The sequence below is a fragment of the Danio rerio genome, chromosome 14, assembly GCF_049306965.1.
Source record: "Danio rerio strain Tuebingen ecotype United States chromosome 14, GRCz12tu, whole genome shotgun sequence".
Lineage (NCBI taxonomy): Eukaryota > Metazoa > Chordata > Actinopteri > Cypriniformes > Danionidae > Danio > Danio rerio.
Genome location: NC_133189.1, coordinates 8,810,159 through 8,834,759, shown reverse-complemented (window position 1 = coordinate 8,834,759; position 24,601 = coordinate 8,810,159). Strand labels below are relative to the sequence as shown.

The 24,601-nt window shown below is 37.4% G+C and overlaps 2 protein-coding genes and 1 long non-coding RNA gene across 7 annotated transcripts in view; 2 read left to right on the top strand and 1 right to left on the bottom strand.

Moving 5' to 3' along the window:
- The window catches only part of nrg2b (neuregulin 2b), a 166,490-nt gene extending 152,185 nt beyond the window's left edge, over nt 1-14,305 (bottom strand). For all 5 annotated transcript variants that reach the window (XM_073921113.1, XM_009307712.5, XM_005157119.6 and 2 more), the window contains exon 1: nt 13,666-14,305. Coding sequence is in view for 3 of the 5 variants with exons in the window: in XM_009307712.5 (XP_009305987.2) it covers nt 13,666-14,077 (412 nt within the window). In the remaining 2 variants the exon portion in view is untranslated. The remainder of the gene's footprint in view (nt 1-13,665) is intronic.
- On the top strand, nt 719-8,682 carry LOC141377680 (uncharacterized). Its single transcript, XR_012390210.1, has 3 exons — nt 719-772; nt 867-1,035; nt 5,989-8,682. It is a non-coding gene; the product is annotated as an uncharacterized lncRNA (long non-coding RNA).
- Nucleotides 14,306-17,919: 3,614 nt separating the features above from the next.
- purab (purine-rich element binding protein Ab) lies at nt 17,920-23,567 on the top strand. Its single transcript, XM_005157161.6, has one exon. The coding sequence runs from the start codon at nt 17,957-17,959 to the stop codon at nt 18,794-18,796; it is 840 nt and encodes a 279-aa protein (XP_005157218.1). The 5' UTR covers nt 17,920-17,956; the 3' UTR covers nt 18,797-23,567.
- The last annotated feature ends 1,034 nt before the right edge of the window (nt 23,568-24,601 follow it).

Here is a 24,601-nt window from a genome sequence, read left to right as displayed (position 1 = left end):
AAAGTGAAAGTGAACAGCGGATGGGGAGGAGGGTGGATGAGGAGGGGGATCTGTAAAATGAGGTAACGGATTAGATATTAGAGTTGCTAGATCAGGGTTTGGCGTGTTCTGGCACAAATTAAGCCCTGTTTACAGACATATCACACTGCTAATCATGTGATATTTCCTTAAAGAAAAAGATTGCTATATAAAATAATTATTGTGAAAGTCATATAATTTTTAAATAGTTTTTTATTATTAAATTTTAATGTTGGTAGTATAATTTAAAATGAAATGAAGCAAAATAATCAAATGTAAAGTACCAATAAATGTTTTTTCACTCTAAAATACACAAAATTTACATTAAAATATAATAAACAAAAAAGGCGTTTTTTTTTTTAGATAATGAGGCACTGAATTCTGAAAAGAGCGGCAAGCCAAATACTAATAAATAAATTTAAAACTTGTTTTTACATGCAATATTTTTCATTTTATTTTTTTATTTCATTTTATTGTTGGTATTACAACTGACATGAACAAACTAACATTTAAATAAAACTCTCTACCACCTGACCCAAACAGAAAGTGTTTAACGTCACTAAAATCCCCCTATCCAGTATGATTATAAAAAAAAAAAAAAAGAAAAGTATACAAAAATTATGACAACTGACGTCAATGTTTACGTAGTTACCATCCGTGGCGTGTACCAAGTTTAAACCACCGGACGAGGTTTGTGGGTGTGCGTCGAGGGACCGAGGATAAACTAAGTGCTCTTCAATAATTCAGATACTGGGTAAACTTCACTGTCCTTCCGCAGCTTAAAGGACATCCACAGTCTCTATAAGCTCCTTATGAAGCTCTGTTTCTTTTTTAAAACAACTTCGCAGCATATACCATCCGCGTGTCAGATTAGAAATCACCAATAGTCGCCTGTATTTTGGTTTGGAGATTTGCCCGCATTACCATAATCCGACCAGGAGGTGGAGCTGTTTCCGTGACGTGCCTGATGTCTTCAGGGCTTCTGCGGGAATGTTTAAAACACACTGCAGTAGTGTTGTGAGTATACATACACAAAACAATGAGTTCATTATTTTTTTTTTCTATTCATATTTGAGCGTCTTTGATACAAGCTGCGTTTTATCTGGCACGAGCACGCCGCGTCGACCGCCCTCGGCTTTTCTGTTCTCTGCTAGTTTGAAAGAGCACATGGTGAAGTTACTGTGAAATATAAATCAGAGGCAAATGAGAGAGAGAGAAAAAAGAAACACGGTCAGCTAAAACTCTGCACTCTAGACTGCAGCCTGCATAATTCATACAAGCTCCAGATCTCTCGCTCGCTCGCTCGTTCTCTCATCAGCACTGACATGCACAGAAATACACACACGCACACACTCCATCCCATTCAAACTACCACCGAATGTGTGTCTCCTCTGGCTTCTTTGCTGCTGGGTTCAAGGTATGGTCACTCTGATCAGTCACACTGGACTAGATGTTCACTCACACCATGTCTGTTTTTACATCTGCCCTGTGTTTCAGTCACAGAGCTGGATGGTGTTTCTGAGAACACAAGTCTCTGTGGATCAAGACTGCTCTCATTTCATCTCTAACAAACAGCAAACACTCCATCTGACAGGCCGTTACACACTCGTCGCTTTCCTGCAAGAGGAGATTAAAGGGATAGTTCACCTATAATTTGCTTTTAATTTACTCAGCCTCCGGCTATCTGAGATGGAGGTGACTTTTTTTGTTCAGTTAGTATGTTAAAGAAGATTTTTAGCTTTAGCTTAAACCGTCTGTGGCGATTTGTGAATTGTAAAACAGGCAACACAACATGTTTGCTAATAACAACACAGGAGTACATTGAGGTGAAATAATTTTGTGAAAGACATTGAGCATTATATACAGCATTATTTTGTTTAATCCACATCAATTTCTTGCCAAATGTTAAATTTCCTGATTTTTCCATAATGTTAACTGACTTTCCATGACAAAAGGAAGATTTTTAGCTGTCAGCTTTAGCCATAACAGCCTATGGTGATTTGTGAATTGTAAGAAATGTATGCAGGCAACACAAAATATACCTTTGGCTACTAACAATATATAAGCCAAAGATAAGTCTGTTGACATGAAACGATAGGTTTGTGAAAGACATTAAGCTTTATTTACAGCATTGTTTAGTTTTATCCACATTCCAGGCTTCCCTCAATTAGACAAATGTTAAATTTCCCAATTTGTTTTTCCTCCATGACTTTTACTGACTTTCCATGACCTAAAGAAGATTTTTAGCTTTTGCTAAAACTTTCTGTGGTGATTCGTGAATTGTAAAAAACAAACAGCCAATACAAATACTGTGCCTTCGGCTAATAACAATACATAAGCCAAAGATAAGTCTATTCACATGAAACGAGCATCATTTACAGCCTTATTACCTTTAATCCATATCCCAGGTTTCCCACATTTAGCCAAATGCTAAATTTTCTCACTTTTCAATGATCTTTACTGACTTTAATGAGCTAAGGAATATTGTTAGCTATTAGCTTTAGTTTAAACCGCCTGTGGTGATTTTTGAATTGTAAAAAACATAAACAGGCGACACAAAATATACTTTTGGCTACTAACAATACAAAAATAAGTGTACTGACATGAAACGATAGGTTTGTGAAAGACATTGAGCATTTTTTTACAGCATTACTACTTTAAACCCACATCCCAGGCTTCCCTCATTAAGCCAACTGTTAAATTTCCCAATTTTTCCATGACTTTTACTGACTTTCTATGACCTAAAGAAGATTTTAAGCTTAAACCGTCTGTGGTGATTCATGAATTGTAAAAAACATAAGCAGGCAACACAAAATATATACCTTTGGCTACTAACAATATATAAGAAAGATAAGTGTATTGACTTGAAACAATAGGTTTGTGAAAGACATTGAGCTTTATTTACAGCATTATTACTTTTAATCCACATCCAGGCTTCCCTCATTTAGCCAAATGTTAAAATCCTCACTTTTCTATGAAGATTTTTAGCTTTAGTTTAAACTGTGGCGATTGTTAATTTTAAGAAGCATGAACATGCAATTTCCAGTACTGAGTTCCAGCTGGAAGGGCATCCGCTGAGTAAAACATATACTGGATTAGTTGGCGGTTCATTCCGCTGTGGCAACCCCTGATGTATAAAGGGACTAAGCCAAAGGAAAAATGAAATGAAATAAACAGGCAACAAACAATATTTACCTTTGGCTACTAACAATATAGTCAAGGATATGTCTACAAACGTAAAATGATAGGTTTGTAAAAAGACATTGAGCATTATTGACAGAACTATTACTTTTAATCCACATCCCAGGGTTCCGTCATTTAGAAAAACGTAAAATTTCCTGATTTCTCAGTACTTTTACTGACTTTCCATGACCTAAAGAAGAGTTTTAGCTTTGGCTTAAACCAGGGTTTTTCAAAGTTTAAGACAGTGGGCCTCCCTTTTGACACAACTTATCCATTGGCGCCCCCCTCCTCCCAAACATGCACGCGCACACACGCACGCGCACACACGCACGCGCACACACACACACACACACACACACACACACACACACAAAAAGTTCTGGAGGTTTTCCCGCTACCTCATCATGCTTGGATTCAAGGTGTCGCCGAAGTTTAGCGGGTCTCATGCTGTCATTAGCCAAAATATCTTGACAAACCACACATAAAGGTCTTGGTTCATCAGCTGGTCCTGTCCACGTAAATCCTAAACTGAAATACTGATCATCATATCGTCGTCTTTTTGGTTTAAGCCCTGAACTTGAAGGCTTTGAATAGGGGGGTCTCAGAAACCGATCCATTGTATTAGCAGGCATATACCTGTATTGGCGGGCTTGCCAAACAGAAGCGAATTCACAGCTATGGCCTTCTGGGTGAAAAATGTTTCTCTATATAATATTTTTTCCCGCGCCTCCCCTGACATGCTCTGGCGCCCCCCAGGGGAGGCGCGCCTCACACTTTGAAAACCCCTGGACTAAACCATCTGTGGTGATTCGTGAATTCGTAAAAACACATAAACAGGCAACACAAAATATTTACCTTTGGCTACTAACAATATACAGTATAATCCTAAGATAAGTCTCTAATGACATGAAACGATACGTTTGTGAAAGACATACTTTTAATCCATATCCCAGGCTTTCCTCATTTAGCAAAATTTTACATTTTCTCACTTTTCCATGACTTTCAATGACTTTTCATGACCTGAAGAAGATTTTTAGCTTTAGCCTAAACCGTCTGTGGCATTTTGTGAATTTTAAGAAACATAAACAGGCAACCCAAAATATATACCTTTGGCTACTAACAATTTATAAGCCAAAGATAAGTCTATTGACATGAAATGGTAGGTTTGTAAAATACATTGAGCTTTATTTACAGCCTTGTTACGTTTAATCCACTTCCCAGTTTGCATTGCATTTGGTGCAGACAGCCAAATTGTCACGTGTAGGTAAGACACTGTGTCAGGTGTGTTACCCACTTTAGATGTGTTGTGACATTATTGAAATGCACATTCAGCCAAAGCATAAAAATAAAAAATTTGACATTTTTACATGACCTTTCTAATGTTATTGTTATTAAGAGATTTTATAGCATTGTTTACTTAATTTGAGAAATTTGTGTATCAAATAAGTAGTAGGATTTTTATGGTTGAGATGAACACGTTCTCTCTTTGTTTCTCTCAATAGTGTTCCCTTTATTTAAATAACAGGGGCCAGTGGTTTATAAGGTCAAAAAAGTAATGAAGAACTATGTGCAAATGTGTGTGTATATTCACAGCAAAACAACACAAGAATAGCAAATATTGCTGTTAATTTGCAGAAAATTTGCCACAAAATCATTTTAGGCTGAACATTTTACAGACATTTTTCATACAAAATCCAGGAGGTACTGGTAAAGCACTTAACAGACAAAGAAAAGCAGCCACAGACCATATATTAACAGGTAGCCTGGAGACTGCATTTGATTGCCAATTGAAAAGTGGGAAAGGAATAAAATGGCAGTAAAAAGTAGGCTAATTATAACAATAGACAAAACACATGAAACAATGTGCTAGAAAATAATGCGAAGTTAAATTTAAAATGCAAAAATATCCTTGATTCACCATGACTTTGACAAAATATATAACATTCACTGACTTTCAATGTCTGCAACAGTGCTTATAATATTTCATGATTATCCCATCACCAGTGTGAACCCTGTAAAATGTACAGGGCATGTTTACGACTGCATGAAGTGTGAGCTTTCTGTTGCATAGTTTGGATTAATTGCATAGTTTCTCAAATTGGAAAGACTTAAAATGATTAAATTTGTGTTCAACAGCATAAAAACCTCAAAGAGGTTGTAAAGTGTCAGTAAATTATGACAGAATTTTGATTGTTGGGTGAACTATATCTTTAAGAGCTGTTTTAGGCAAGAATGTAGTTGTATAGAGTTCAAATGCTGTTTATTTATAAGGATATAGTGCATATGTGAAAATTAGTTCCAGTAATATCGCAGATGTTAGCTCAAACTCATTAGTGGCTGCTCAACCAACACATACCCTCCTGAGAGCAGCCTTACCATGGACAGTTCTTTTGGAATCTGATGTAAGATTCTGTAGTGGTTGAATATGAAATATAATCCATTTTGGGTATAGATTTGATTGAGGGCAAAATTAAGTTTTCCCTTTAAAGAGATCCCTGTAAATGTTAAAAGGAGACATCACTTTCTGTTTGAACATTCAACAAAATGACTTTGTTCACCTACATTTTACATGTCAGGTTAGGATGTGCGTTTACTAATGGTGAATACTAACCTGATCTCATGAGGAAATGTAAATATTTTTTGTATTGCCAGAAAAGAGGCTAATTTGAATAGCACAAATTCTTATGATTTGATATGTACTGTTTGTTTTTTGGTGCATAAAAGTGTTCTTGGAGCTTCGTATATTAACTTCGATTGACAATTAAGTTTTTTTGGTTCTTTTTCTAGGCTTTGAACATCTCATAACATTTGTTGTCGATGGAAATTAAGTGAGCTCTCTGATTTCATCTAAAAATCTCCATTCGTGTTTGGAAGATGAATGAAAGTCTCACGGGATTGAAACAACATGAGGGTGAGTAATTAATAACATCATTTTCATTCTTGGGGTAAAATAACCTGTAAAGATTACATTAATCTGAACTTGAGTTTAACCTCTAACTCTTTTTTTGCATAATACAGAAACACCACATTATATCTATATATATAGTTTATAGTTAGTGTTTGCTTTGGCATTTATAGGGTTAATGCCGTTGAAAATGCAGACGAAATACAGCTGGAACTCAACAGTTTTCATTACATAGGGTGTAATCTGTAATGGGCTACAATTTAGATTCAGCCATCTTTATTAGGAAGTGTATTCGTTATCGCATGTGAACGTAATCCTACTTATTTACATATTGTTTTGATTACCATACTACATACTTTACAACTTTGTGTCAGCACATATGCAGAGTTGGGTATAAAACAGTCCATTTCTAAATTACAAATTACTTTGTAAAAAAAAATAATAAATAACAACGGTATTTAGTAACTTTTAGGTAATGTAATCCGACCATTTTTTTTTTGTTACTTTTAAATTACTTTAACTTGTTTACAGACATTCAACAGACATTTAAATGACTATAAGAAACTTTGCAAGTACCTATCAATTTACAGTAACCCCAACCTAGCAGTCTACTTATAACCTAATGAGAATTAGTTGGCATGTAGATGCCATGTAACTTAATTCAACAAACAGACCATCAAAATAAAGTGTGACCTTATTTTGTCTAATAATAATCTAACATACAAAGACATGCCTACATACATACTCTCCAAGTGCTTTTGGCAATGGCTTGCATTATATGAGTCATGTATGAACCAACTGTTTAATCTAAAATCCTTTTGGCCCAGTTTCACAAACAGGGCTTAGATTAAGCCAGGACTAGGCCTTAGTTAAATTAGGCTATTTAAGCCACATTTATAAAAATGGCCTCAGAAAAATATACTACTGGTGTGCACCTGGTGATAAAATATGACACTGACATATTTTAAGACATCTCACCGCAAGTTATTTTGAGTTCATACAGCTCAAACATGCAATTTCATCTTGACTAGCCTTAAACCTTGTTTGTGAAACCGGGGGTTAATGTTCTACTAGAAGAAATAAAGTCACCGCTTGTTTAAGTTACCAGCAAATATTCATTTTCAGCTGAACTGTTCCTTTAAGAATCAGTGCTTTTACTGCTTTAACCGGCTAAATAATCTGTAAACAGTATTTATCATGACAGTCCTTTCCCCCCTCAATATTTTTGGAGTAAACAAACGGCACTTTCCGTTCATTCACAAGTCAAACTCATTCATATCGGCACAGTGAGACAGTCCCACCACAACGAACATCACTTTCTCAGCACAGAAATGTTTTATACCACTTATCATTTTGAAAACTATAAATCATCATCTTAATCTAAAATAATATTTTAATAGTATTCAATAAATTACAAAAATTCTGTGTTCTGTTTAACATTTTTTTTCCTGAGCAAAAAAAATAAAAATATGCATTTCACTGCGATTTCACTAAAAATCATTTGTTGACATTAAAAGTATCTAATTAAAAAATAACAACTATGTGTTTTTATACTTTCCACACGTTTTCCTCATATGTCAGGTTTTCAGCATTTAAAATATAATAAATCTGTGTACTGTAAGATTTATTCGGTCACCCTTTATTTTATTGTACAATTCTCACTATGAATAAACCATTAACTATGGTGCTTGCCTCAATAAACTCTTAATTTGATGCTTATTAGCACTTATTAAGGAAGTTGCTAGGTATTGGGATAAAGGATCCTTAATACTTAAACTTAACCAACTTGCCTGTTTTTTTAAATATTAGCTGTTTATTAGTACTTAAAGCACATATTCTACATGCCTTTATTAAAAGATAATACAGAATATTTGCTTCATAAGTACTAATAAACAGCTAATACTGCACTGTAAAAAATACTGTATGCCTTAAATTTTTAAGCTGAATCAAATTAATCGTATGAGTCCATTGAACTTATATTATGTTAACCTGACCTTAAACAGCTTGCGTAACTTAAAAAATGAAGTTAGACCATGATTAACTTGAGTTACAATGAATTAAAACATATGTTGTCATGACTTATTGATCATATAATTTTTTACAGTCTGTAATAATAGGCAAATAATAAGCCACAAGTTAATAGTATGAATTAGTACATAAACTAAAGCATTACCAAAAACTACTTATATACAGTATATATTTCGACTTCAGCATGCATCACATTATATAACAAATACACTTGCATTTAATTCTGACATGTCCATATAAGACCTTTGTGTATGTGTCCCAGATATACAGTATTTTCTAAATCTCCACCAGGACTGTCTGGAAAGAACAAGACGGGAAGAAACAGAAAGTCCCTGTAATATAATTTTATCCTACATTATTACTAATTCAATAATACGCCATTAGACTAAAAGAAAAGACACAGAGGAATTAAAGAGAGAGAGAGAGAGAGAGATCACTTAAGGCTCTGTCTCTGGATGAGGAGGGAGTAATTCCAACGAAAACTCATAATTTCTGATGATATGTCAAATGTAGTGGAAATCACCCAAAAGATAAAAAAAAAAAAAAAATCAATTCTACTATTACTCTGATTCTAACTGAGCACTATGAAATAATCCTAATTTCAACCCCAGTCAGTGTTGGGTAAGTTAATTCAAAACAGTATTACTAATTACGCCTAACATTTAATTACAGATGCTAAGCAAATCAGTCCAAAGACAAATAACTGCATTTTGTTGGCATATCATTCAGTTTATATAAAGTTAACTTTGTATGTATGTATGTATATATATATATATATATATATATATATATATATATATATATATATATATATATATATATATATATATATATATATATATATATTATACACACAATATACACACACACACAGTTGAAGTCAGAATTATTATATTTAGAATTAAAGTGTTTGATAGGGTTTCAAAAGTGCTTTTTTTTGTGCTTATATTTTTTTGCTTTCATAATGTAATATCTTACTGAATGGGTATTTACATAGTATTTAAATAGGTAGTAACCATTTTTTTTAGATTATATATACACTTTAAGTCAGAATTATAAGCCACGCTTTGAATTTTTAAAACTTTTTTAACATTTCCCAAATGATGTTTAACAGAACAAGAAAATTTTCACAGTATGTCTGATAATATTTTTTTTTCTTCAGGAGAAAGTCTTGTTTTTTTTATTTCAGCTAGACTAGAGTTTTAAATTTTTTAAGAATCTTTTAAAGACAAAATTGTTAGCCCCTTTAAGCTATTAAAGGGTTAAGTTATACAAAAGCTTGCCTAATTAGCCTAACCTGCCTAGTTAACCTAATTAACCTAGTTAAGCCTTTAAATGTCTCTTTAAGCTGTATAGAAGTGTCTTGAAAAATATCTAGTAAAAATTTGTGTACTGTCATCATGGCAAAGAGAAAATGAAAAATCAGTTATTAAAAATGAGTTATTTAAACTATTATGTTTAGAAATGTGTTGAAAAAATCTGCTCTCCATTAAATAAACGGGGGGCTAATAATTCAGGGGGATAAAAATTAAATAATTCAATTGTGTGTGTATATATATATATATATATATATATATATATACAAAATGTATTATATTTCACATTTAACTACCACAGAAGCTTAGAGGCAGATTCCAAAAGAACTGTCCATGGTAAGGCTCCTCTCAGGAGTGTATTGATGAGCGGCCGCTAATGACTTTGAACTAGCATCTGCGATATCATTTAAACAAATTTTCAAATATGCACTAAAACTGTATTTCCATTATTTTCTTATTATGTAATGTAATGTGTATTTAAATAGCACATTTAATGTGTACACCCTAAGTGCTTCATAGTCATGAGGGGGGTCTTTCCACACCAGCAGCAGTGTGCAGCATCCACTTGGAGGATGTGACTGCAGCCACAGGACAATGGCGACAGTGAGCTCACCACACACCAGCTTTAAGGGGGAGTGGAAAGACCGTTAATTGATCTGAAAAGTAACTTACTCAATAAGTAATTTAATTACATGGCTCAATACTACTTAAAATTCATATAAATCTCAATGCAGAATACAAATCAAACTCTTAATCTTTTCAATTTGATGGCCTTTCAGATTATTTAAACAAAATTAACACTTAAATGAAATCAAAATACAAAATGTCAACACTAATTTTTACACATTATACTTTACTGACTTTAATTTCCTACTCGATTAATTGTTTCTTAAGCATTTGTGCTTATCTGACAAATTTTACCTAAATATAATGTAACAGAAATATATATAACATTTACTTTGCTTCTCTGAATTGATTCATCCAGAACTATTGAATTTATGCATAGTATTCAACCAAGGCTTTTTTTCTGATTACATTTCTGGAGAGTACCAAATACATCCCAGGAGCTACGTTTTTTTTTGTTTTGTTTTTTTGTTTATTTGCAGTCTTTGTTTTTGTGAATCCGCCAGAGGTCGGTATGTCGCTTCTTGAGATCTCAAATTTCTCACGAGAGTGCTATTCATGTTTGCTCTTCTTGCGTAAATTCATCAGAGGCCGCTGTCAACTGACTGACTGTTTAACTTACCCACCCTCCTCCTTCCCTAAACCCAACCGATAGTGTTTAAAAAAGCAATCCAGAAAAAGAAAAGCAGCCTTTTTTTTTTTGAATTAGTAATAATGTAGGATAAACATATCCCAGCACAAAAAATACCACTATTTCTTAAAGTAAATTGCCTGATTTAAAAAAAAAATTTACTTCATTTTTATTTTTGACCACATTCTCACCCTTTAATTTCTTTGTTTTTTTTATAGTTTGTCTTTTGTTTTTGTCTTGCCTGTTTTCTGGAATCAGACTCGAACTCGTCATGGTCAACTCTGCGCTGCATCTCAAATCCTACGATGTACGTGGTTAGCTACTGGACAAACTGGTAACAGCGGAAAAGCCGTCCATTTGGAGGCAAGCGGTCAGCTGATAAGCGTGAAAAGGAATGGTGTCGTACCACCATGTAGCATTCAGTTTAAAAATGAAATGCAGCCATACGTAGCTCAGGCTACATAATTTGCGATCTCCAGAAATGTATATAGGGCTGCGTTTTCAGAAAGAGCCTCTGTTGATAGTATTTTAGGCAAGTATATTCCTGAAATTTAAAACTAATCCCTCACTTTTTTTGGCAGAAAATTAGGTTATTTACTGTAACTAGTTACTTTAAATACACCTAACACTGACCACAGTTAATCTGAAGGTCATTTATAAAACTTATGTACTGTTATTTATTCAGTATGCACCAATTAAACATATCCCAGCACAAAAAGGCCACTATTTCTTAAAATAAATCTCACTCTGATAAAGCACACCAAGACCATTCTCATTTCCCATTCATAAAATGTAAATATAATACAATGAAAACATCATTAAATAAAAAACGGTGTCAAATTAAATCACGTAGATGTCATTGCAGGCTCTGACCCATTACAATAGGGAAGGACTGGAGCTGGAGCTTATCTGCATTTGAATGGGAATCCCTTTCTGTAGGGGCCTGTCTCTGCCACCAAACCCTGTAGCCAACCACAGCCAGCAAATTTACAGTTTCCCATCATATGGGTTCCTGCTCGGTGCCAACCGAAAGCCAACTCGCAATATTTTACACACGTTTCTGAGCCACTGAGCTTATATATTCCAATATCCAAGAGATTCCAGATGCTTTCACCACCAAACGTCTGCTTACAACATCCCTGAGAAGTCTGCAGGAATCACAATACAACACGGGCGACTCTTAGGCCGAAGATTCATGTACATTGCTTTATATTGATTGAACTTGGTTGCCTGAGAGAAGGAATAATTGGTAATTTAATGCATGTCAAGCTAATGGTTGTGGCAAACCACTTCAACATTTAAACTAACAGTTCATATTTTATACCATTATTCTAATGTCATTTTAAATTTAGCGCTTTGAGTTTTTAAAAAAGTGCATTACAAGTAAAATGCATTAATATTCATAATAATATAGTACTTAGAAACAATACACTTATTACTTTATGCATGCTGCATATTTTTCCCCATTGGTTTGTATATGATCTGAGGTTTAGATATGAACATCAACCTAATAAATAATTCATTTGCTGACAAAATGACATTTTAATAAATTAAATTAGAATTTATATTAATAGAAATAATGCTAATTATTAGAAATAATGCTAATGCATGCTAATTAAAGAGTACATTAATGTTTCAAATAATATTTGTGAACAGAAAATGGCAAATATAGGTGAAATGATTTGTTGTCATTCAGTGTAACCAATATATTCAATGTAAAAATGAAACACTATACTTATTCTGATCTGTAATTACTAATAAACACAAAAGAAATAGAAACAGAAACAAAACTATTTTGTTATAGATATTTAAATTTATATATTTTTTACTGTATTTAAATATAAATAAACATTTTCTCAATTAAATGCATGCATGTGTGTATTTATATAATAAATATACACAGTTGACACACTTAAAATATGTCAAAACAAACTTTTAGTTTGGATGTGATTAATCGGGGTTAATTTTTGCCTTCACTAAATACTTGCCTAATGAATACTGTATTCAGTTGTGCAATTTTAATATGATAAAAAACACTACTTCATAATGTCATGATTAATTTAGTGTTTTATTTGATATTGCAAATGTCACTTTATTAATAAACCTTTTGCCCCAAACTCCTAATTTGATGCTTATTACTAAAGTAGTAGTTAGGGTTTAGATATTGGGTAGGTTTAGGGATGTAGAATACAAAATAAATGCAGAATATGTACTTTAAATACTAATAAACAGCCAATATATTAATAATCGAGAGGTAATAAGCTACTATTAATAGTGAGAATTGCTACTTAGGCTAAAATGTTCCTTAATAGTTTAGAAATATACAATCAAATTTGTATTTTACTTTATTTTCAAGTGTAAACCTATTGTTTTTACGTTTACTACATGTAGTAAGCATACTTTTATAGCGAGAGTACATGTTACGGGAAACAAACACATTGAAAAATACCGTTATCCTTTTTTTCAATCCCAATTGGAAGCGAAAACTTGAAATCTAAATCATAGATCCTCACAAAAAAAACAAAGAATAAAATGTTACTAGTAACAAAAGAATAAGCATGCAAAAAAGCCAGGGCAAAGCTTGAAAGATGTTGTTGGCTATAAGATTATATCTAAAGAATTAAGGCATTATTAATCACTAAGAATTGCTTGTCGTTGGTTTAAAGGTATACACTGACAAAACGGCTTGCCATATATGTGGTCAGTGCCATTCTCTGCTTATGTGTGTGTGTACAGCTAAATGTTTAACGGTGATTAGAACAATACTGCAGAGACGCCCAAACATAAGCGTTCCCGTTCTCCTCTATGTAGCAAAACGCAAAAGCGTTGATCTGCTCTGCGAGGATCAGCCCCGCGTTACGTGTTAACAATGAAGAGCCCCGAGCAGCATCACCTACAGACACACACACACACATACACACACACACACACACACACACACACAAGGCGAATAAACTTACCGCAGTCTTTACACAATACGCTCTCCACATCTTTCTTGAGGGTCTTCTCGGTGCTGTCCAGAGGAGCAAAAGACGCTTTGAATACTAAAGGCTCCTCGGTAGGGTCCATGAAAAAGATGTATGTGTGGTGCTTCTCCACCGCCACGCACGGAGCCTCGGAGCCGAATTCCCCGACGGTGACGAGCTGCTCGCGCTTCAGTCCGCCGCTGTTCACCGGCCACACGTACAGCACTGTGACATTCACACTGTAGGGCTCCACGGAGACGTTCTCGGGCAGCGAGCTCACCTTGCCTTCGATCACCACGGCCGAGCGGTAAGCCTGGTCCTGCAGCGAATCCAAACTCGGGGCGTAGCAGGCGAAGGAGACCCCGATGACGAGCATGGAGAAATGCACGGGATCAAGCCTCCTCATGCCGTCTGCTGTGGCTCAGGGGCGGCCGGTGGCGCTGCTGCAGTGCTCTCGGGGCAGAAGGTGCTGGGGGACTGAGTGCGAATGGGCTTGCGCAAGAGTCCATGCCATCTGCGTGTGCTGCTTTCCCCATGCACTTGGTGACGGGGAAACACCAGCCGCTGAGGAACCGGAATTAGCCCCGGTCACTGCTGGGCTGCTGCATTCTCCTTCAACGAACGCACAATCCCCAAACTCAATAAGCATGCATGCATAAATGACGCTCCTTTGCTGCAAGACGCGCTCCTCTCGCGCGCACTCCCTCTCTCTCTCTCGTTCTCTCTCTCTCGCCCTCTCTCTCTCTCGATCTATCTATCCACCTAATGTCATCATAGCTCGTGCACGAAAAAGCCGAGATGCGAGAGAAAAATGTCCAGAAATGCACTCGAACGTCGATGCAACAAGCGGGCGCCCTCCGCCGATCTCAGCCGTCTGCTGGAAGTTCTGGCGCAAATGCACTAATGAGTGTCCGTCCGTCCGACCAACCGACCGGCCAGCCGTAGAAAGAAATCCCTCGAAAGCGGCGTCGCGTCGTTACGTGTTGTAAAATGGAAGAGTGGCGTTTGCGCGCCGCGCGACACCAACTAATAGACAAACGGCAGTCGGGCCACCGCGGCAGACCGCTGACGCGATGACTAACGCTGCGAAAAGCAACTGGAAATGCAATCGATGCCTGGTGAAAAAGTGCGTTTGCCGTGCTTTTCTACTCGACAACAATCCGCATTCAGGTCACATTCACCATTTTGCCCCAAAAAGCGATCCGCCACACGCTGCCAAGAAGATAGATACACAGCAAACCACCGAGCATCCTATCAGCCATATTTACCCCGGCAACAGGTCCTGCGGGTATTTGCCATGTACCCAGGGCTCTACATTCAGAGGAGGGGCCGCTCATTGCGCCCTCATGACCAATCAAACTAAAATGCGCGGTGTGGTTCTTAACAGTCTAGAGGTTTGTTTTTGTGCAGTTTTCGACGGGGGGTATAACTTCAACATTAGGGTTACATCATGCGTAAATGCGTCGCGACAGAAGCAGTGTGCCATTGCTGGTCCTGTCCTGAGGCTGCTGTAGGGCGACATCTGCAGTCTCAACGCGAATGTGTAATGCAATAGAAAAACGCGCTGTGAACACCAGACGCACATCGACAGTGTTTTCACACTTGCTTTACTGGGTCAATGACTAATAAGAAGCTTCGAGAAGATCAAAATCTAGTTCAAAACATCAGCGACAGCTTTTTATGTTAGATTATTGAAATGCATATATTTTTGAGTGTCTCAAAGGCTTCTAAGATACTTGATCTGCACGTGACAAAATTGTCAGATATCATGTGGGACGATACAAATTGAATAACGATAGTAAGGTGAACAAATATAGCCCATTAATTCCATCCGCTCAAAAATATTAACACAATTACACAAAAAGAACAAATAAACAGTTAAATGAATGAATGAAAAACATATGTTCTTAACAAACAAAACACCCCCCCCCCACACACACACACATAAAAAATAAAGAAATTATATATGTCACGTTACATGTTGCCAGTAACCAGTGGTATAGTCCAAATGGTCATTTCAGAGTTATAAAACGAGCCTGGTCATAAAAGATTCAACTGCCCAGAATTATTAACATTAACATTAAATGACTCAGTATCAATTGGCTACACACACACACACACACACACACACACACACACACACACACACACACACACACACACACACACACACACACACACACACACACACACACACACACACACACACAAAAGATTACTGCTGCTTGTTCAAACTACCTGTTTAAAATAAGCTAAAACAACACAATTCTTGTCATTTCTTTAATTTATTTGTTTTATGTTCAGACTACCTAAATTTGTAAATCATTTAGTAAACTTAATCGTTTTGTGTTGGGACAACATGAAGGAATTGTGTTGGTCCAACTAACTAGTTAGGGGATTTGTAGTTTCCAGTATGCTTTGCATGCATGGGATTGAATTGAGCGTGGGAAATGTTGACGATAAAATTACTCTTAGGTGTTTAAAGTTAATAGAAAGATGTGTTAGAGTTTAATCTTCACTTAAGTTTGCAGATTTAGAATTGTTTCATGTAATGCTTTGAGTTTTGAGATTACCACCTTGCAGAAGCACCCATGCTTTGTTGGCAGCTTAATTAGCCAAATGGCAGTTTGTTGGTTTGCTGAGTGAGAAATAACAGTCCTAAAATAAGTTCTGAGATCAGTCTCAATCTACTGTATATGTAACTCATGAAATATGCTTAATGTCTATTTTAGTTTATTTAACTCTTAGAGGGGTTTTTTAGTGTATTTGAAAAATAATCATATATATATACTTTGTTAAAAATATTAATATTTTTACATTTTTGGCTTTTAACTGATCTTCATAGTCATACAGATTGAATCTCTTAAAAGCTAAAATCAACTACAACCGTCTAAAATATTTTGAATTCTCTCGCTTTACAAAAAAAAAAGAAAAAAAGTTGAATAAACATTTCTAACCATCATGAATACAAATATAATATATCACTTTTCTTAATAAATAAAATTCAACCGTTTGCAATCCCTGCGGTGGGCGTGGCGCGGTCGCTGTCCGTGGTGCTGAACGGAAGAGTTTACGGTGTTCATTATTACATCCCTTATTTTCCATTTAGCTTCTGATTACGTCATTTAACAAAGTAGGTTATTTATTTTTTACTTTTTAATACTAATTGATAGGTTATATGCTACTTATAAATGCATAATATTGTAAAAAAATAGATGCTAAATATTTGATTGTATAACATGCTGACATTTCGAGTCTCTTTCTTTAACACACATAGGCCTGATATATATATATATATATATATATATATATATATATATATATATATATATATATATATATATATATATATATATATATATATATATATATATATATATATATATATAAAATTAAAATGAAGGACTTAATGAAGACGTTTAATCCTTCCTGCGCAATCTCAGCGCTGGTATGATTGTAACAACACACTCTGATATGAGGAATCTCACTGACTGCAGAAATAGAGCCCATCCACAAGACGGAGACTGCAAGCTGAAGTAGAACATGCGTAACGTTGATTCTGGTTGAATAAAATGCAATGAAGTTGTCAGTTTTCAGTTCTCTAAACAAACTTCTTTTTTTCTGGAAGCAAATATGAACTTACACATGTCCACCAGGAACAAAGTTTTACAAGTTTCGACAGTCAGGGATATAATTGTTTCCAGAAATTATTCATTTTAATACATTTATTAAATATTTTATTCACCTTTTTATGAATATCCTATGCAAAATACCACATGATATACACACAAATCTAAGAAACATCTTGAATGGGCTATTACTGTTAAACGCCTGTTAATGGATTTAGCAAATATTTCTAACAATATGTTTAATATAATATCAATAACGTACAACATATCTGTATTGAAAGCTTTATTAGTTATTGTATTATGTTAAAAAACAGAAATGGTTTCAATCCTGAATCAACTGTTGCACTCTACTGCTTGCAAAGACTGCTCTGAGCTGGAATATTTGTAATGACATAACTTGTGCTTCATAATGTCGTGTATTGTGACTCAGTCAGAACATTTTTGCTCGTTTCAAATGCTCTTTTCTGCTTCCCGGACCCAATCTGACCGCTATGCAGAGGTTCTCGAAGGGCTGCAGAGTCTATGCTCTCCTCCTTCAGCAGCGTCTCTGACTGCGGATCTCGCGATAGTTCGGCGGTCGCTGAGCAGCAGTCGCTTTTGCAGCAGGGCTGAGGGAGACGGAGAGAGAGAGAGAAGGTAAGCGGGGAGGCTGCATCATGGCGGACAGAGACAGTGGAAGCGAGCACGGTGGATTCGCCACAGGCCCCGGCGCCGGCCCGATGCATCCGGGCGCTGCATCGCGGCTCCAGCACGACACGGAGGAGCTCGCGTCGAAGCGCGTGGACATTCAGAACAAGCGCTTTTATCTGGACGTCAAGCAGAACGCCAAAGGCCGCTTTCTGAAGATAGCAGAGGTCGGGGCCGGTGGAAACAAGAGCCGCCTGACTCTCTCCATGTCTGTCGCCGTTGAGTTTCGCGACTACCTGGGAGACTTCATCGAGCATTACGCCCAGCTGGGCCCCAGCAACCCTGATTTGGTGCAGGACGAACCCAGGAGGGCGCTTAAGAGCGAGTTCCTGGTGCGCGAGAATCGGAAGTACTACATGGATCTGAAGGAGAACCAGAGGGGGCGGTTTCTCCGGATCCGGCAGACCGTCAACCGCGGCCCCGGCCTGGGAACCTCGCAAGGCCAGACCATCGCTCTTCCGGCGCAGGGGCTCATCGAGTTCCGCGACGCGCTGGCCAAACTCATCGACGACTTCGGCGTGGACGAGGATCCAGCGGAGCTGCCCGAGGGCACTTCGTTGACGGTGGACAACAAGCGCTTCTTCTTTGACGTCGGCTCCAACAAGTACGGCGTCTTCATGCGGGTGAGCGAGGTGAAGCCAACCTACCGCAACTCCATCACGGTGCCCTGCAAAGTGTGGTCCAAATTCGGCGCGACCTTCTGCAAGTACGCGGACGAGATGAAGAAGATCCAGGAGCGGAGCCGAGAGCGGAGGGCGCGCGAGATGCTGCCGGAGGGCCTGCACGGCGACGACGGGGACGAGGACTAATGCAAAGCGCGTAAATACATGTACGTATGTACGCCCAGAGTGACATGATAATCAAACGTTACTGTACTGTAATGTGGGATTGCTCTACACACACAACCCTCACAGACTCGAACAGTTGCATCTCTTCACTCATCGCCGGAAGTTACCCACTTACCCACCATTTAACAGTAAGACGCTGCTATCGACAACATGATGTATGAACCGTGTCCAGGATGGTGCAGGAGTGTGTGTGTGTGCGTGTCCCTTTTTACCCACGTGTGTGACACATCCAAGCGCTTATGCACTGCAAAAATCCTCTTGTTTTCCAGTACTGATCGATCCATTTAATAGTTTGCTTCTATCCGAGTTTATATATGCGCGTGTTTATTGTTTGAAGAAAAAGTTTTATTTACACCACACATTTCACACGGCGAAGAATGTCATTACCAGAAATATAAGATAAAGACACTTTATGTAAAGAAAAAAGAGCGTTCACACATGAGTGGGGTCAGTTGTGATGCGATTCCACACACTTCAGCACTGACGCCTGTCAGTCATGTTGCCAACTCGACACTGATCACGTTTTATGTAAAAGGAAACTGATTCTGCAGATTTTAAAATGTGCTTTCGTAGTAAAAGTGACATGAAAATGCTGCTGATATTCAGTATGCAAACTGGGGATTAGAACGAGCAACTGACCCCGCTCCAAACCTTCCTTGTAGAAATTTTGGCTTGTCATTCATGTTGTTTGCAAAAGTATGTGCACTTTACTGGAAAACAAGTAATTTTTTGCAGTGTAACACTATTTCCAAAGGTGCAAATTGAAAAAGAGGAAGAAATATATTAATAATTAGTGCTCACTTTTGACTTCCAGCACAAAAGCTATTATTTAGGAACCGTTTGAACCGTTTAAAAGGTTCAACATGCAAACAAACATCAGAAATGGTGGTACAGTGATGAGTGAGTGCTGTGTATAGTTCAACACGCACTTTTGTCAGACTATTCAATCTCTATAATGGATGTCACCCCTTCTGGTTTGACTTAAAGATGCACTCGGTTATTTCTAGTTTTTTTTTTTTTGCGCTGGTTGTACCATGTTGAGCTCACATCACCAGCCAGGATCAGTGTTTTTGATCACTTTCAAATGCAGAATGCGTCAAGTCTAACATTAATGGGGACCTATTATGCAAAAATCACATTTATAAAGCCTTTAAACACAGTTGTGTGGCAAGTGTGTGTAAATATAGTCAGCCTCTAATAGTAAAAATTAATTACTTTTTAATTTTTTTTTTTACAATCACACTTCATAAAAACAGTCTCCAGAAACACTTTGATTTTGTCCCTCTGTACATGTCATAAGAGGGGGAAAGCCCCGCCCATAGTCAATTGTAGCCCCGCCCTTCAGCTGGGAGAACAATCAGTTAAATTTAAAGCAGCAGCCACCAAAACGGCACAATTTGGTTCATTCAAAGCCTAAAATAGGCAAATTCTAAGAGTTGTAAACATGATCTGTGGGGTATTTAGAGCTGAAACCTCTCAAACACACTGTAGAGACATCATAGACTTGTTTTACGTCTTTAATAATAGGTCCTCTTTAACTAAAAATGAACGAGTGCACCTTTAATTGCATACGATAGAAGCTAGATGTGTTGTTTACTCGTTTGCCTTTTAACTCTATAGACAAAGCAAATGAGATTGTTTGTTTGCACGCGTCATGCAATGTGTGCTTCGGTAGCCGCACAGCGAAGGCATTGCTAAAATCTACGACTGGTTGACGTTTGTTCCTGTTAAATACGAACCCTGTCGCACCATGCCCACTGACATTTGGGCAGACGGTTTCATTGAAGTGCTAACTTAGATATACAAACTATGATTTTGTGAATCAGATGTACTTAGATCCTTATGAAATTGCCCACGTTTTCTGTGGGAATTTTTCTTTGTTTTGTTTTTGGGGACGGGGTGGGAGGGGCGGGGGGTACTTAAAAAAGAAAAAGAAAAAAAAAAAGGAGCTGTCCACTAGTGTGAGTTGCGTTAATACCTGCGCGGAGCATCCTCTACAACGTCAAAAAAACAACTCTGGTGCCTTATATTCTCCACACGTTTACATGCTTTACGTGTCCGATCATTTTCTTTCTGATCGCTGTTTGTCTTTCTTTGTCGTTCGGGGGCGTTCAACGGCGTTTCTTCGATGACTTCTTTAAAAAGCCAATCAAAGAAAGAGGCGCGCGAGGGTTCTCGGGTTTGCCGAGAAAAGAACGATGATGTCATAATCAAACAGCACTGACGTAAACATGGACGTGCTGCGTTTACGTCATGTCGGAGTTAGTTACATTCTGAAAATTATTTTCATGGTAAAGCTAACCTCATCTTCTCAAAAAAAAAACTAATTTAATTTAGGATTTAGCGAATTATCAATGATCTCGTTTGCAAAAAAGGATATAATAAAATGTAAATTTTTAACAAGGTATACCAAAACATTTCAACGAGATTCTATTAATACGATTTAGTAATATAGCTACATTGTGATTTTCGTTATTAATTATAGCCTTCTTTTAAAAAAAAAAAAAGTACTATTCCGACATGACATGAAAGCAGCAGTAGTCACCAAAAGGCGATGGAGGTCTGCTCCTCGTGCTCCTTACGAAATTTTCAAAATAACTGCTTAAAAAACAAACAAACAGCTGTGTGTAAAATAAACAGCGTGATAAGGTTGTACGTATTTTTATCGCTACAGCCCAGCGTTATGCTAATGTAGGCCTATATTAGTAGACTTACGGCCGAGGCAGTAGCCTGTATAAATTAGTTTTTGTATGGTGCTAATATCCCCGTTTGTGGGAGTTTCTTCTGCCGGTCTTGCTTATCAGTTGCTGAATTGGTTTTGTTGTCAACCTCGTCACATTGCACCTTGAGATTTTACTTTTCTCACCAATGTTACAGTGCTAACATTTCAGTATCGTGTGCAATATATTGTAGACTGCGTGTCAATGGTGGCGTTGTGCTAAATTCAGTCACCCTGCGGATTCGTGTGCACCTTTGGACCCCCAAAGTGAAGCTATTAGCTAATGCCTGAGTGAAAATGATTTATGATTTTTATTACATATATTTAAACATGACATGACTTGTCGACATATTGGAAACATTCATTCATTTCTTTTCCTTCGGCTTAGTCACAAATAAAAGTATCAGGGGTCGCCACAGCAGAATGAACCACCAACTATTCCTGCATATGTTTTACGCAGCGAATACCCTTCCAGCCACAACCCAGTACTAGGAAACACCCATACATTCACACTCCTACACTAAGGCTAATATCATTCATTCATTCATTTTCTTTCCGGCTTAGTCCCTTTATTTTATTGGGTCCCCACAGCGGAATGAACCACCAACTACTGCAGCATATGTTTCATACAGCGTATACCCTTCCAGCTGCAACCCAGTACTGGAAAACACCCATACACCCTTACTTTCACACTCATACACTAAGGCCAATTTAAATATTTCATTAATTTTTTTCGGCTAAGTCCCTTTATTTACAGGGTTCGCCACAGCGGATTGAACCACAAACTATTCCAGCATGTGTTTACGCAGTGAATATCCTTCCAGCCGCAACCCAGTACTGAGAAACACCCATAGACTCTCACATTCACACTAAGGTCAACTTCATTCATTCATTCATTCATTTTCTTTTCGGCGTAGTCTCTTTGTTTATCAGGGGTCGCCACAGTGGAATGAACCACTAACTTATCCAGCACGTTTTACGCAGTGGGTGCCCTTCCAGCCATAACCCAACACTGGGAAACACCCATATTATCTAGCACACACTCACATACACTACGGCCAATTTAATGAATCCAATTCACCTGGAGCGCATGTCTTAAGACTGTGAGGGAGCACCCGGAGGAAACCCATGCAAACACGGGAGAACATGCAAACTCCACACAGAAATGCCTACTGGCCCAGCTGGGACTCGAACCAGCGCCCTTCTTGCTGTAAGGTGACATTGCTCACCACTGAGGCACCATGCGACTTATTGGAAGCATTTTACTCAAAATAATTACCTTTAGAAAGCTGCTTGTGGGGGTCTGAAGATAAAAATATCCCACAGAGTGACTGAATATTACCCAACGTCGTCATTCTGTGTGTGTGGAAACCCCTGCAATGACGATAAAAAAAATGTATGCGCGGGTCTCGCTCTATTCAAAACATTTCTATGCGTATTAAAACAAACATTTTTGACCGTCACAAAATCTAGTAAAGAACTGGTCGCCTCAAACAGGGACTGTCTGACAGAAGCACCTGCACACATGGCGGCAATTCTGCTCTCTGCGCCAGTCAGGCGCCATCCCTGCTGTTCGACCTAAAAATATGGTGACAACCTAGTCACTTAAAAAGCTTCTCAATGGTTGTAGTAGTTAAATACTCGGTTGCTAATATATATGTATTGTTTTTTAAAGCCAATATTAAATGCACAACACTTCTATCAGAGGTGTTCATTATACTATTTATTTGATCGAATATTTGAAGAATGTTCCCCAGCTCACTAATGTTTCTGAAAAAGCCTGTTACTGTCAGACCCAGACATCATAAATTCTCAAGACATCAAAAACAAGATCTTTGTATCTAGTAAAGCCACCAGCCTAAAGTCAGTTTGGGGGTTTCTAGGCCCATTCCGTGCTAAGCACATGAGAAAGTCTATAGGGATCAAGGTCTGACATTATTCCCGCGGAGTGTTTGGTCTCTTGTTTACCACTGCACAATATTAAAGCATACATAGGCACTTTGTCCCGCTCGATATTCCCTCGCATCTCTTCGAGAATAAATCTGAAACGCCACGCTTCTCTTGTAGGGGCTATTTTAGGTTTATTTGTACACTGTTATTGTTCTTTTTTCCTCTGAGACCGGTAAGCAAATCTTTTTCCTATCACTGCCCAGATCCGATTACGAAAACTGTTCAACGCGTGCCAGAGTATCTAGAGAAATCAAAACTGGAAAGTAACAAGGGTGGCTTCTGGAGCGAAAACGATGCAAAAAGACACCCTCGAAAACCAGATTTTGCTCTCAGATAAAGCCCTCGTTCAAAAAAAAAAAAAAAATGCACATGTTTTAAGTCAATCGTGAAGGTGCTATTGGGTACTAATCCTGTCCGCATGGCAGCGTTCAGCCAAGACTTTCTCGTCACGTTCGTCTAATAGTGTTCAAGCTCTCCACCAGCAAAGACCAGTGTTGGTTTGATGCACAACAAGCTGTGGGGGCAAAAGATAAGACGGTACTCTGACTCTATTCTCCAATTCGAGGTGCTGAATCAAACGTCCTTAATGAGCAGAACGTGTGTATCATTGAAGTAGTGGAGCTGCACAGACACCTTAAAGGAGCAGTTCACCCAAAAATGTAAATTCCGCCATATTTTACTCGCCCTCAGGCCATCTTTAGTGTATTTGAATTTGTTGTCAGTCAGAGGAACACAGTTAGAGTAATCTTAAAATTTAAACATAATGGTTTTGGTCAGAGGCTTTTATTTTATTATGACGGGCTTAACGCATATCTTATGAAGCAGATTTTCATATACATTTTTTAAATGTTAATCTCCAATCAGTGATATCTTTGGTGACCGAATACATGTTATGTGTGACTGACGTAAACGACGTAAGAAGCAAGATGCATTTGTAGTGAAAGATACCACACAGTTTGTTTACAGAAGATGACAACGATTAAGACATTTCTAATAACTGATTTCTTTTATCTTTGTCATGATGACAGTAAATAATATTTGACTAGATATTTTAGTATAGTAGATATAAGACACTTCTATACAGCTTAAAGTGACAT